At 40.4% G+C, this 11,343-nt stretch overlaps 1 protein-coding gene across 1 annotated transcript in view; it reads right to left on the minus strand.

Annotated features, from left to right (window-relative positions):
• Positions 1 to 11,343, minus strand: part of TMC7 (transmembrane channel like 7) — a 61,821-nt gene that overhangs the window by 34,170 nt on the left and 16,308 nt on the right. Inside the window, exons 3-4 of the mRNA XM_007950593.1 lie at positions 9,448 to 9,615; positions 4,570 to 4,652 (exon numbers count right to left, since the gene is read on the minus strand). Of these exons, the coding sequence (XP_007948784.1) occupies positions 4,570 to 4,652; positions 9,448 to 9,615 (251 nt within the window). The remainder of the gene's footprint in view (positions 1 to 4,569; positions 4,653 to 9,447; positions 9,616 to 11,343) is intronic.

Below are 11,343 nucleotides of genomic sequence, written 5' to 3' on the forward strand. Positions count from 1 at the left end.
TATTTTGGAAAAGGACAGCAATAATGATGGCACATGAAAAATGTCATCAATGTCCCTGAGCTGTAAATTTGGAAGTTGTTATGGTTGGCAAATGTCTTGTGTATGCTTTCACCACAATACAAGTAAAGAAAAAAAAGTAATTAAAAGAAAAAAATATATATAGGTATATATATATATATATATATATATACACACACACACATACATACATACATATATACATATATGGGTGGCCAACAAACACATGAATAAATGCTTGTGATCATTAGCTATTAAAGAGATACAAATCAAAGCAACAAGATATCACCTCAACCCAGCATTAATAACAACATTCAACAAGACAGAAAACAACAAATGCTGGTGAAGGTGTGGACAGACTGGAACTCTCATACATTGCTGGTGGGAATGTAAAATGGTGGAAAACGTATGGCACTTCCTTAAAAAGTCGGATATAGAAACACGATTTATATTCAGTAACCCCACTACTAGGTATATATCCTAAAGAAGAGCCACAACACAAATAGATATAAGCACACCTATTTCATTGCACCACTATTCACAATAGCAAAGCGATGGAAAAAACCTAAGTGGCCAAGAACAGAAGAACGCATAAGCAAACTATGGTGCATACACACAATGGAATATTTGGCAACATTAAAGAACAATGAAGAATCTGTGAAATACCTCATAAGTGGATGAATTTAGAAGACATTATGCTGAGAGAAATAAGTCAATCAGAGAAGGACAAATACTGTATGAGTTCACTATTTTAAAAAGTCAAGGGAAGGTTTACAAACAGAAGGAAATTTTCTTTGTTGACTACCAGGGATGGGAGAGAAATTTGCTAGCTAGGTAAGAGACACATATTGATTAGGGTGAAGGGAAAGGCAATGCATCAAAAATGGATGACCAGCACAATTTCCCTAAGGAAGAGGAAGATATGGAGAGGTGCACAAGAGACAGATGACAGAGGTAAATATCACTGCACACACATTACTGCATTATTAGCAGTAACAAACCTACAGGTGGATACACAGCTAGACAGGCAAGATGATCAGGTTTGGGTGTTGTTGTTGTTAGGAGCCATCAACTTGGCTCCAACTCATAGCAACCCTGTGCACAACAGCCCGAAACAGTGCCTCATCCTGTACCATCCTCACAATCCCTGCTATACCTGAGCCCATCATTGTAGCCACTGTGTCAATCCACCTCATCGAGGGTCTTCCCCTTTTTCACTGACCCTCCACTTTACTAAGCATGACATCCTTCTCCAGGGACTGGTACCTTCAGACAACATGATCAAAGTAGGTGAGACAAAGTCTGGCCACTCTTCCAAGGAGCATTCTGACTGCACTTCTTCCAGGACAGATTTTTTTGTTCTTCTGGCAGTCTCTGGTATTCTTCACCAACACCACAATTTAAAGGCATCAACTCTTCTTCAGTCTTCTTTATTTATTCTGCAGCTATCATATGCTGATATCGCAGATTATTTGCTCAGCATACAGACTGAATAAATATGGTGAAAGGTTACAGGCCTGACACACATATGCATAGGAGCTCTGGTGGCATAGTGCCTAAGACATTTGACTGCTAATCAGAAGGTGGGTGCTTCAAACCCACCAGCCACTCTGTGGAAGGAAGACTGGGCAATCTGCTTCCGTAAAGATCTACCACCTTGGAAACCCAAGAGAGGTGTCACTATGAGTCAGAATCAACTCAATGGCAGTGAGGTTTGGGTTTTTTTTTTTTCGTTTTCTTTTTTCTTGGTATCATATGCATATGAGGTGACTGAAAATACCATGGCTTGGGTTAGTCAGTTGGCCATGGAGCTGTCTTCCAAATTTCTTGGCATAAACAAGTGAGCACTTCCAGCACTCCATCCATTTGCTGAAAACATTTTAACGGGTATTCTGTCAATTCCTGGAGCCTTGCTTTTTGCCAATTCCTTCAGTGCAGCTTCAACTTCTTCCTTCAATACTATTGGTTCATGCTACCTCCTGAAATAGCTGAACATCAAACAGTTCTTTTGGGTACAGTGACTCTCTGTATTCTTCCCATCTTCTTTGATGTTTCCTGAGTCGTTCAATATTTTGCCTACAGAATCCTTGCAACTCGAGGCTTGAATTTTTTTCTTCAGTTCTTTCAGCTTGAGAAATTCTGAGCATGTTCTTCCTTTTTGGTTTTTCAACTTCAGGTCTTTGCACATTTCATTGTAATATTTTACTTTGTCTTCTCGAGGCGCCAGTCATAATCTTCTGTTCAGTTCTTTCATGTCATCATTTCTTCCATTAGCTTTAGTGATTCTGTTTAAGAGCAAGTTTCAGAATCTCTTCTGCCACCCATTTTGGTCTTTTCTTCCTTTCTGTCTTTTTAATGACCTTTTGCTTTCTCTATGTATGATGTTCTTGATGTTATACCACAACTCCTCTGGCCTTTGCTCACTAGTGCTCAATGTGTCAAATCTACTCTTCAGATAGTCTCTAAATTCAGGTGTGATATAAAAAAGGTTGTGTTTTGGCTCTGATGAACTTGTTTCAATCTTCTTCGGGGTCAACTTTAATTTGCATATGAGTAATTGATGATCTTTCTACAGTCAGCTCCTGACCTTGTTTTCACTGCTGATATTGAGCTTCCTCATCACCTCTTTGCACAGATGTAGTCAATCTAATTCCTATATATTTGATCTGGTGAATTCCACATGTATAGCTGCTGCTTAGTTGTGTTGTTATTTGCCGTTGAGTCAGACCCGACTCATAGAGACCTCTCCTTGGGTTTCCAAGGCAGTATCACTATGGAAGTAGATTGCCCAACCTTCCTTCCAAAGAGTGGCTATGGGTTTGAAACCACGAGCCTTCTGGGTAGCAGTCAAGTGCCTTAGGCACTATGCTAAGCTGCTGAAAAATGATATTTGCAATGAATAAGTTGCTGGTCTTGCAAAATTGTATCATGCTGATCTCCAGTGTCATTTCTATCACCAAGGCCACATTTTATAACTACTTATGATTCTTATTTGTTTCCAACTTTCACATTCCAATCACTAGTAATAATCAGTACAGCCTGATTGCCTAGGTATTGGTAGGTGAACAGGAATATATCCATGACCACATATAATATGGCAGACAATATTTCTATATAAGTATTTGTATGCACTATAAAAATGTCCATATATCTAACAGAGGAAATGGGGCAAAGTTATGGCAACTTCTTAGCCACAACCACCATATTCTCAGGGGACATCAAGTTCAATTGACAAAACATATTACATGAACTTGTGAGCAGCCATCTAAGATGCAACTATTGTTTTCTCCTCATCTGGAGCAAAGAATAATGAAGAAAATTAAAGACGCAAGGAAATAATTAGTCTAAGGGACTAGTGGACCATGGGAACCTCAGCCTACAAGACCCTGAGACAGAAGAACTAGATGGTGCCCAGCTACCACTGCCAAATACTTGGAAATGGATCATGTAGATCCTGGCTACAGTGGGAGAAAAATGTAGAATAAAACTCATTAAAAAAGATCAGGCTTACTGGTCTGATTGTGACTGGTGAAATCCCTGAGACTATAGCTCCTAGTCACCTTTTGGGCCTGGAATTGAACTCACTCCTGTGGGTTAACCTTCAGCCAAACAACAGGCCTAGAACAGGCACAATTACACCCGGGAGGCATACTCCTTAGAACAATCAATCATGGGAGATCAGAAAGGCAGAATTTACGTAGGGAGAAACTCAAAAGGCAGGAATGCATAGGAAAGAAGGAAAGAAGGACACAGTGACAAGGCAACCACAGGTAGATTGCAATTAATGTCATAAAACAAAATGAGTATGAACTATTGAATGAAAAATGAATTTGCTTTGTAAACTTTCACCCAAATCACAATAAAAAGTTTTTTTTAAAAAAAGACGTTAATAGGGGAAAAAAAATGTAAAAAAAGCAAGCCCACTGCTGTCGAGTTGATTCAACTCAGCAATCCTACACGACAGAGCAGAATTGCCCCAAAGGGTTTCCAAGACTACCCATCTTTATGGAAGTAAACTACTATGTCTTTCTCCCACCAAAAGGCTGGTGGTTTCAAATCATTGACCTTTCAGTTAGCAGCCAAGCACTTAACTACTGTACCACCATGGCTCCTTCAAAGTGGTCTCCAAAAAAACTGCCGTGGAGTCGGACCCGACTCATAGCGACCCCTCCTTGGGTTTCCGAGGAGTTTTCACTAGAGAAGTAGATTGACCAAACTTTCTTCTGAGGAGTGGCTCTAGGATCCCAAAATATTCAAGTTTTTCCATGTCAAAGAATTTAAATACATTTTATCTGAATTAATTGCTCCAGCCCAGCATGAAGGTAGAGCAGACTAGGAGAAGGTTGATTGCTGAAAGTGACAAAGCATATTTCCTTTAATTCTAGCAGGGTCTGGGTGAATATTATATTTGCTTTAGGTAACTGCAAACCTTGTTCCCTTTTACCTCAGTACCTGTGTTTGGCTCTCACTGTACACTAAGGAAATGGTCTTTAAATCAATCCACTTTCAGTACATTGAGGGATCAAGTACAGAATTATGTTAAATACTTACAGTGCCAGAAAGCAAGTCTATGATATAACTGTAAAAGTAAATGAGTCCAGAGCTACTTATTGGGTATACTGTACATTGTATATCTGTAAAAAACAAAAACAAGAAAATCAGTGGAATTGTTTTTATAGCCTCTATGATTTGTCTACTTACTGCTGTTTGTGTGTATATGCATGTATATATATATATATATATATATATACACACTTAGTTATGTGCATATGTATATCTGTCTATCTGTACATGGATATATTTCTAATTTTCTATTTATGGACTAAATTCCAACACATTGAGTACAGTACCATTTTCCCCTTTCCCTATCCTCCCTAAACACTTAGAGATATGTATGTTTTCTATACATTTTGCATGTGGGTCCATAGAGAATATGTATTTTCTGCCTGTATTTGTGCTTTCTGTTTTGGGGTTCAAGTTTATACATGTTTTTGTCTATGTGACTGATATAACTGCTATCCCATTTTAAGAAAATCTAATTTTAAAATCTCTATTTATAAGTGTATACAAATAATCATGCAGTTTTCATTCAAAAGAATACAGAAAACAAGATATCAATTTCAGTGACTCTACTTTATGCCTCAAAGCAAACTCACTACCTCTCTATATTAGTCAGCTATTGCTACGTAACAAACAATCTCAATGTCTTAGAGATTAAAACACCAAACATTTATTTTCTCACTCATAGGTCTTCAGATTGAGTTCATTCAGATGATTTAGGCTGAGCCACGCTGAACTCCAGGCTCCCAGCGAGGCTCAGGTCTGTCCCACGTGACTTCACTTTGGGGGCCTGGCTGAAGGGGCAATGGCTACCTGGGGGGATGCTCTTCTCAAGGCAGACCACAGGAGTGTGATAGGGTAAGCCAACCATGCAATGACATTTCAACCTAACACTCCACTTACCAAAACAAGTCACATGGCCAATATCAATGGGGCCAGAATTATTCCACACCCATAATGGGAGGATGTGCAAAGTCTCTATTACAGGGATTGATGAACTGGGGGAAAATAACTCAATCTACCACCCCTGCTCTGGGCCTCGGCTTCCCCTCTGTTAAAAAAAGGGCATTGAAACAGTTCCTCCTAAGGCCAATTCCAGTTCTGCCATTTTATAATTCTAACACCCGTGTGTTCATTTATTCACTCAACAAACATTTTTTAATCACTCTGTACCAGACAGATTTTGGGGATAAAAAGATGAGTAAGAAGCAGTTCTTGCCCTTGAAAAGTTCACCATCAAGTGACAGAGAAAGACAAATAACAGGACTGTAGAAGGTGCTGAAATGGCTGTAGGATGCTGTCACAGGCAAATGGGTAGGAGAGTCATTCTCTCTGGCGAAGTCAGGAGGTTGGAATAAGATGGCTGAAGAAGTTCTCTGGTGTCATCTCCTACTGCTCCACACCTCACTCACTAACTTTAGCCCCCAAAAAACAATTGTCAAACTGGTTCCAACTCAAAGTGATCCCATGTGTTATAGAGTAGAAATGTTCCACAGGATATTCTTGGCTGAAATGGCTTCCCTCTAGATTTCATTTATTTCATTGTTGTCATTGGGAATATACACAACAAAGCATACATCAATTTGGTTTCTATACGTACAATTTAGTGACGGTGATTGCATTCTTCCAGTTGTGTAACCATTCTCACTCTCTTTTTCTGAGTGGTTCCTCACCCATGGACATACATTCACTTCCCCCTAAGGTTCCTAACTAACCTTTCAAGTTGCTATTATCAATTTGATCCCATATAGACAGATAGAACAATATCATTAATATCGCACGCAAGTAAGATCTTACTGAAGATAATTCAGAAACGTTTGCAGCAGTATATTCACAGAGAACTTCCAGAGGTTCAAGCCGGATTCAGAAGAGGACGTGGAACAAGGGATATCACAGCTGTTGTCAGATGGATCTTGGCTCAAGGCAAAGAATACCAGAAAGATGTTTACTTGTGTTGTATTGACTATGCAAAGGCATTTGATTGTGTGGATCATGACAAATTATGGATAACATTGAGAAGAATGGGAATTCCCGAGCACTTGATTATACTCATGAGGAATCTGTACCTTGACCAGGAGGCCGTCGTTCGAACAGAACAAGGGGACACTACATGGTTTAAAATCAAGAAGGGAGTGTGTCAGGGTTGTATCCTTTCTCCACACTTATTCAATCTATATGCTGAGCAAATAATCCGAGAAGCTGGACTGTATGAAAAAAACGTGGTATCAGGATTGGAGGAAGAATCATTAACAACCTGAGATATGCAGATGATACAACTTTGCTTGCTGAAAGTGAGGATGACTTAAGGCACCTACTGATGAAGGTTGAAGAATACAGTCTGCAGTATGGATTACGTCTCAATATAAAGAAAACAAAAATCCTCACAACTGGACCAATGAGCAGCATCACAATAAATGGAGAGAAGATTGAGGTTGTCAAGGAATTCACGTTGCTTGGTGCTACAATCGATGCCAACGGAAGGAGCAGTCAGGACATTAGATGACGTGTAGCATTGGGAAAGTCAACTGCGAAGGAACTGTTTCAAGTGCTGAGGAGCAAGGATATCTCCTTGAGGACTAAGGTGCGCCTGACACAAGCCATGATATTTCCAATCGCCTGGTATGCACGTGAGAGCTGGACAATGAATAAGGAAGACCGAAGAAGAGTTGATGCTTTTGAGTTGTGGTGCTGGCGAAGAATGCTGAAAGTACCATGGACTGCTAAAAGAACTAACAGATCTGTCCTGGAGGAAGTGCAGCCAGAATGCTCCTTGGAAGCAAGAATGGCCAGACTTCGTCTCACCTATTTTGGTCATGTTGTAAGGAGGGACCATTCCCTGGAGAAGGATGTCATGCTTGGTAGGGTGGAGGGTCGATGAAAGAGGGGGAAGCCTTCAACGAGATGGATTGATACGGTGGCTGCAATGATGAGCTCAAGTATAGCAGGGATTGTGGGGCTGGCGCGGGATAGGGCAGCGTTTCGTTCTGCTGTGCATGGGGTCGCTATGAATCAGAAACGACTCGACGGCACTTAACAACAACAGACAGATCTTGAAATATATGCTCAAGGCAGACTTTTTTTTTAATAGTTAAATGAAATTATTATTTGTGTTTAAGAAGACTTCAAGGGTTATTTTGTTTAAGGTTTAAAGGTTATCTCAGGACAATCATTTCAGGGGTTCATCTACCCTTCATGGCTCCAGAAGGTCTAGAGTCCATGAGAATTTGAAATTCTGTTCTGCATTTTACCCCTTTTGATTAAGATTCTTCTACAGAATCTTTGATCAAAATGTTTACTAATGGTAGCCAGTCACCATCCAGTTCTTCTGGTCTCATGGCAAAGGAGGCAGATGTTCATGGAGGCAATTAGCCACACATTCTATATCCTCTTCCTATTCCTGACTTTCCTTCTTTCTCTGTTGGTCTGGGTGAATAGAGACCAATTGTTGTGTCTTGGATGGCCACTTGCAAGCTTTCAAGACCCCAGGTATTATGCAATGCACTAGGAGGTAGAACAGAAGCACTAAACACTTTATTAGGTGAATTTAACTGTAATGTCCCATGAAACCATAATCCTGAACCTTCAAACCAAGGAACCAAACAAATACCATGAGGTATTTGCATGTACATAAGCAGTCTTGGCAGCTACTCATTTTTGTGTGTGTGTTGTTGTTGTAAACATATCTATCACACAATTTTTGCTTGGCAGAAATCTTTACAGAAGCAGGCTGCTACTAGGCCTTTCTTCCACAGAGCCATTCGGTAGGTTCAAACCACCCAACTTCAGGTTAGTAGTTGAAGGCAAACTGGTTGTGCCACCAGGGACATTTTTCCTCTAGCCCAGGGGTTAACAAATTGCAGTGGGCCAAATCTGGCCAGCCACCTCTTTTTGTAAATAAAGTGCTATTGGAACATAGCCATGCCCATTCACTTAAGCTTTATCTATGCCTTTGTACTACAATAAAACAAACCAACCAACCCACTGGCCTCAAGTTGATTTTACTCATAGTGACCCCATAGGACTGAGTAGAACACCCCCATAGGGTGCCCAAGGGTAAACCTTTACAGAAGCAGACTGTCACATCTTTCTCCCACAGAGTGGCTGGTGGGTTCGAACCACTAACCTTTTGGTTAGCAGTCAAGCACTTCACCACTGCACCAGCAGGGCTCCTCTTGCACCACACAATAGAGCTGAATGGTCACAACAAAGACCCGTAGAGCCTAAAATATTTACTATCTGATCTTTTACAGGAAAAGTTTGCCAATGAGCCACTTCAGGCTTCTAGTTTCTGTATCAAGCTATTACTTTCTGGGCCTTTTCAGATGCTGCCCCTCTGCCCAAAGGTGTGTCCCCTAGCCCTTCAATGTGACTGCTTTCTGCTCACCCTCCCCGGCTCTGCTTAAAAGTACCTGTCTTCAAACAGGGCTTTGACGACCCCCTCAGCCTAAAGTGCCCTGGTGTCCAGTCTCACAGCACCCTGTCCTTCCCTTCCACCCATGGCCAAATACGTTACAGACATCTTTGTGAGTTCACTTTCTTGGCACCATGTTTCAGTTAGGAGCCAAGCACTTTAACCACTGCATCACCAGGGTTTTCCTTTGGCCACAGTGATTGTCAACAGTCCAGACAGAGGCTGATCTATCTGCCTGGGCTCTGAAGAGAAGACTACATGGAACAAAGCCAGCATCAACCTGTGATGGACATGCACTATGAGTGAGAAATAAACCTTGTGGTTACTTTGGAGATCACTTGTTTCTGTAGCCTAACAGCCCATCCTGACTAATATAGTCAGCCAAGACTTAACCTATTATAGAAAAGGAAGCACTATAGTAAAAAGAGCACTCCCATAGTCAAGCAGGCCTTACTCACCAATGCCTTTGGATGGAATGAGCACAAAGCTGCTGTTGGTGATCTTATATTTGGTAAGCAAGACTGGGAGCAAAACCAGCATAAAGATGATCAGAAATATCACCAAATTCAGCAACACCAGGAACCGTAAGAAGGAGAAATAAGACTGAATCCCGGTGCCAAATTTCCCTGGAAGAAAGAAATCCAGACACACACTGTGAATTTAATCAGCCACAGGGAGGAGGAATCTTAGCAGGAAGAATGAAGAAGAAACATTTTTCTACTGCTGGCTTTTAAGTTCTACTCCCTAGTGGTTTAACTGTTCAAGTGAAGATCTAAAACTGAATTACTTGAGAATGGTATGAGAGATGCCTCAGTATCTTCTCAATCTGAAGTGGCAATGAGTTTATGTTAATGAAGGAGGAATAACTCAGAAAAGAGCATAAGAAGGGCACAACCAGGAGCATGTAGCCAATGTCACTGACTTCTACCTGTAGAGATGGTTGCATTGGTGTCTGCTTTGCTGGTGTATATTTTCAACAACAAAATAAAATTAAAAACAAACCAAAAACATTGACTCTTCCCATATGAATATCTAAACGACTCTGAAGCATTTACTAAAAAGGCCGTCCCTTTCTCAATAAACTGCAGTAATGCTTTTGTGGTGAGTCAACTGATATATACATTGAATCTGCTTCTGAACTCTCAATTCTGTTCCATTGGTCTATTTGTCTATCCTGCACCAATACCACACTCTCCTAAATAGCACAGACGAACAATAAGACTTGCTACTGGTGCTATGTCTTTCTTCCTTCTTGGCCCTTTGCATTTCAATATTTCAGAATCAATGTGTTAGTTTTCCCACATACAAAATCTGCTTAGATTCTCACTAGGATTACATGGAATATACAGATCAATTTGAGGAAAAGCGGTATCTTTACAATACTGCATCTTCTGATCTATGGATTATATTACATTTAACTCTTTAATTTTTCTCAACAATATTTTATAGTTTTCTGTGTAAAGATCTTATACATCTTTCATTCCTATATTCCTAGGTTTTTGATGTTATTGTGTCATTTACAAATTTTTCATTTTCTAATTATTTGTTGGTGACTTACAGAAAAAACTATTGGTTTTATATAGACACCACATCCCCAGCAACCTTGCTAAATTCACATTTCATTCTAATAGTTTGTCTTTTTTTATTTTCTACATACAGTAACACCTGAGAACCAGAACTCGATTGGACGGTCTTGTTTTTCCTAGCTCTTGTAGTTTTCTGCCGTTGACAGGGTGCAGTCTTACTACTTTCCTATCACTCTCTATTATGGAAATGGAAAATGTTTGAGCTCTCCTGCTCTGACAGGTTTCTGCTTACACAGGTTCTGTCTTTCACAGGTTTGACAGTATACATGATGTCACCTGTAAATTCATTTTACTTTATAATACCTACCAGTTGCCCTCAAATTGATACTGACTCATGGTGATCCCATGAGTGTCGGAGAAGAACTAACTATTCCATAGGATTGTCAATGGAGGATTTTTCTGAATTAGTTGGTCAGGCCTTTCTTCTGAGGTGCCTGTGGGTAGACTTCAACCTCCAACCTTTAGGTTAGTAACTGAGACGTTAACTGTTAGCACCCAACGGAACCCCAGGGACTCCTTTATTATGTTGTTGCTGTTAAGGGCCATCAAGTCAACTCCAACTCATAGTGACCCTATGTGCTACAAACAAAAACTGCCCAGTTGTGTGCCACCCTCACAATCCTTGTGTGGTGGTTATGTTTTTGTGTCAACTTGGCTGGGCCTGGTTGAATGGCTGGGAAGCTGGTGGTAGTAGTTATTCTCCATGATGAGACTGACAATCAACTCCATGGTGGGATCTACCACAAGCAACTGAGTAGCTGCCTTTGG

Source organism: Orycteropus afer, unplaced genomic scaffold (assembly GCF_000298275.1).
Source record: "Orycteropus afer afer isolate SDZICR_OR568_19922 unplaced genomic scaffold, OryAfe1.0 scaffold00281, whole genome shotgun sequence".
Classification (NCBI taxonomy): Eukaryota; Metazoa; Chordata; class Mammalia; order Tubulidentata; family Orycteropodidae; genus Orycteropus; species Orycteropus afer.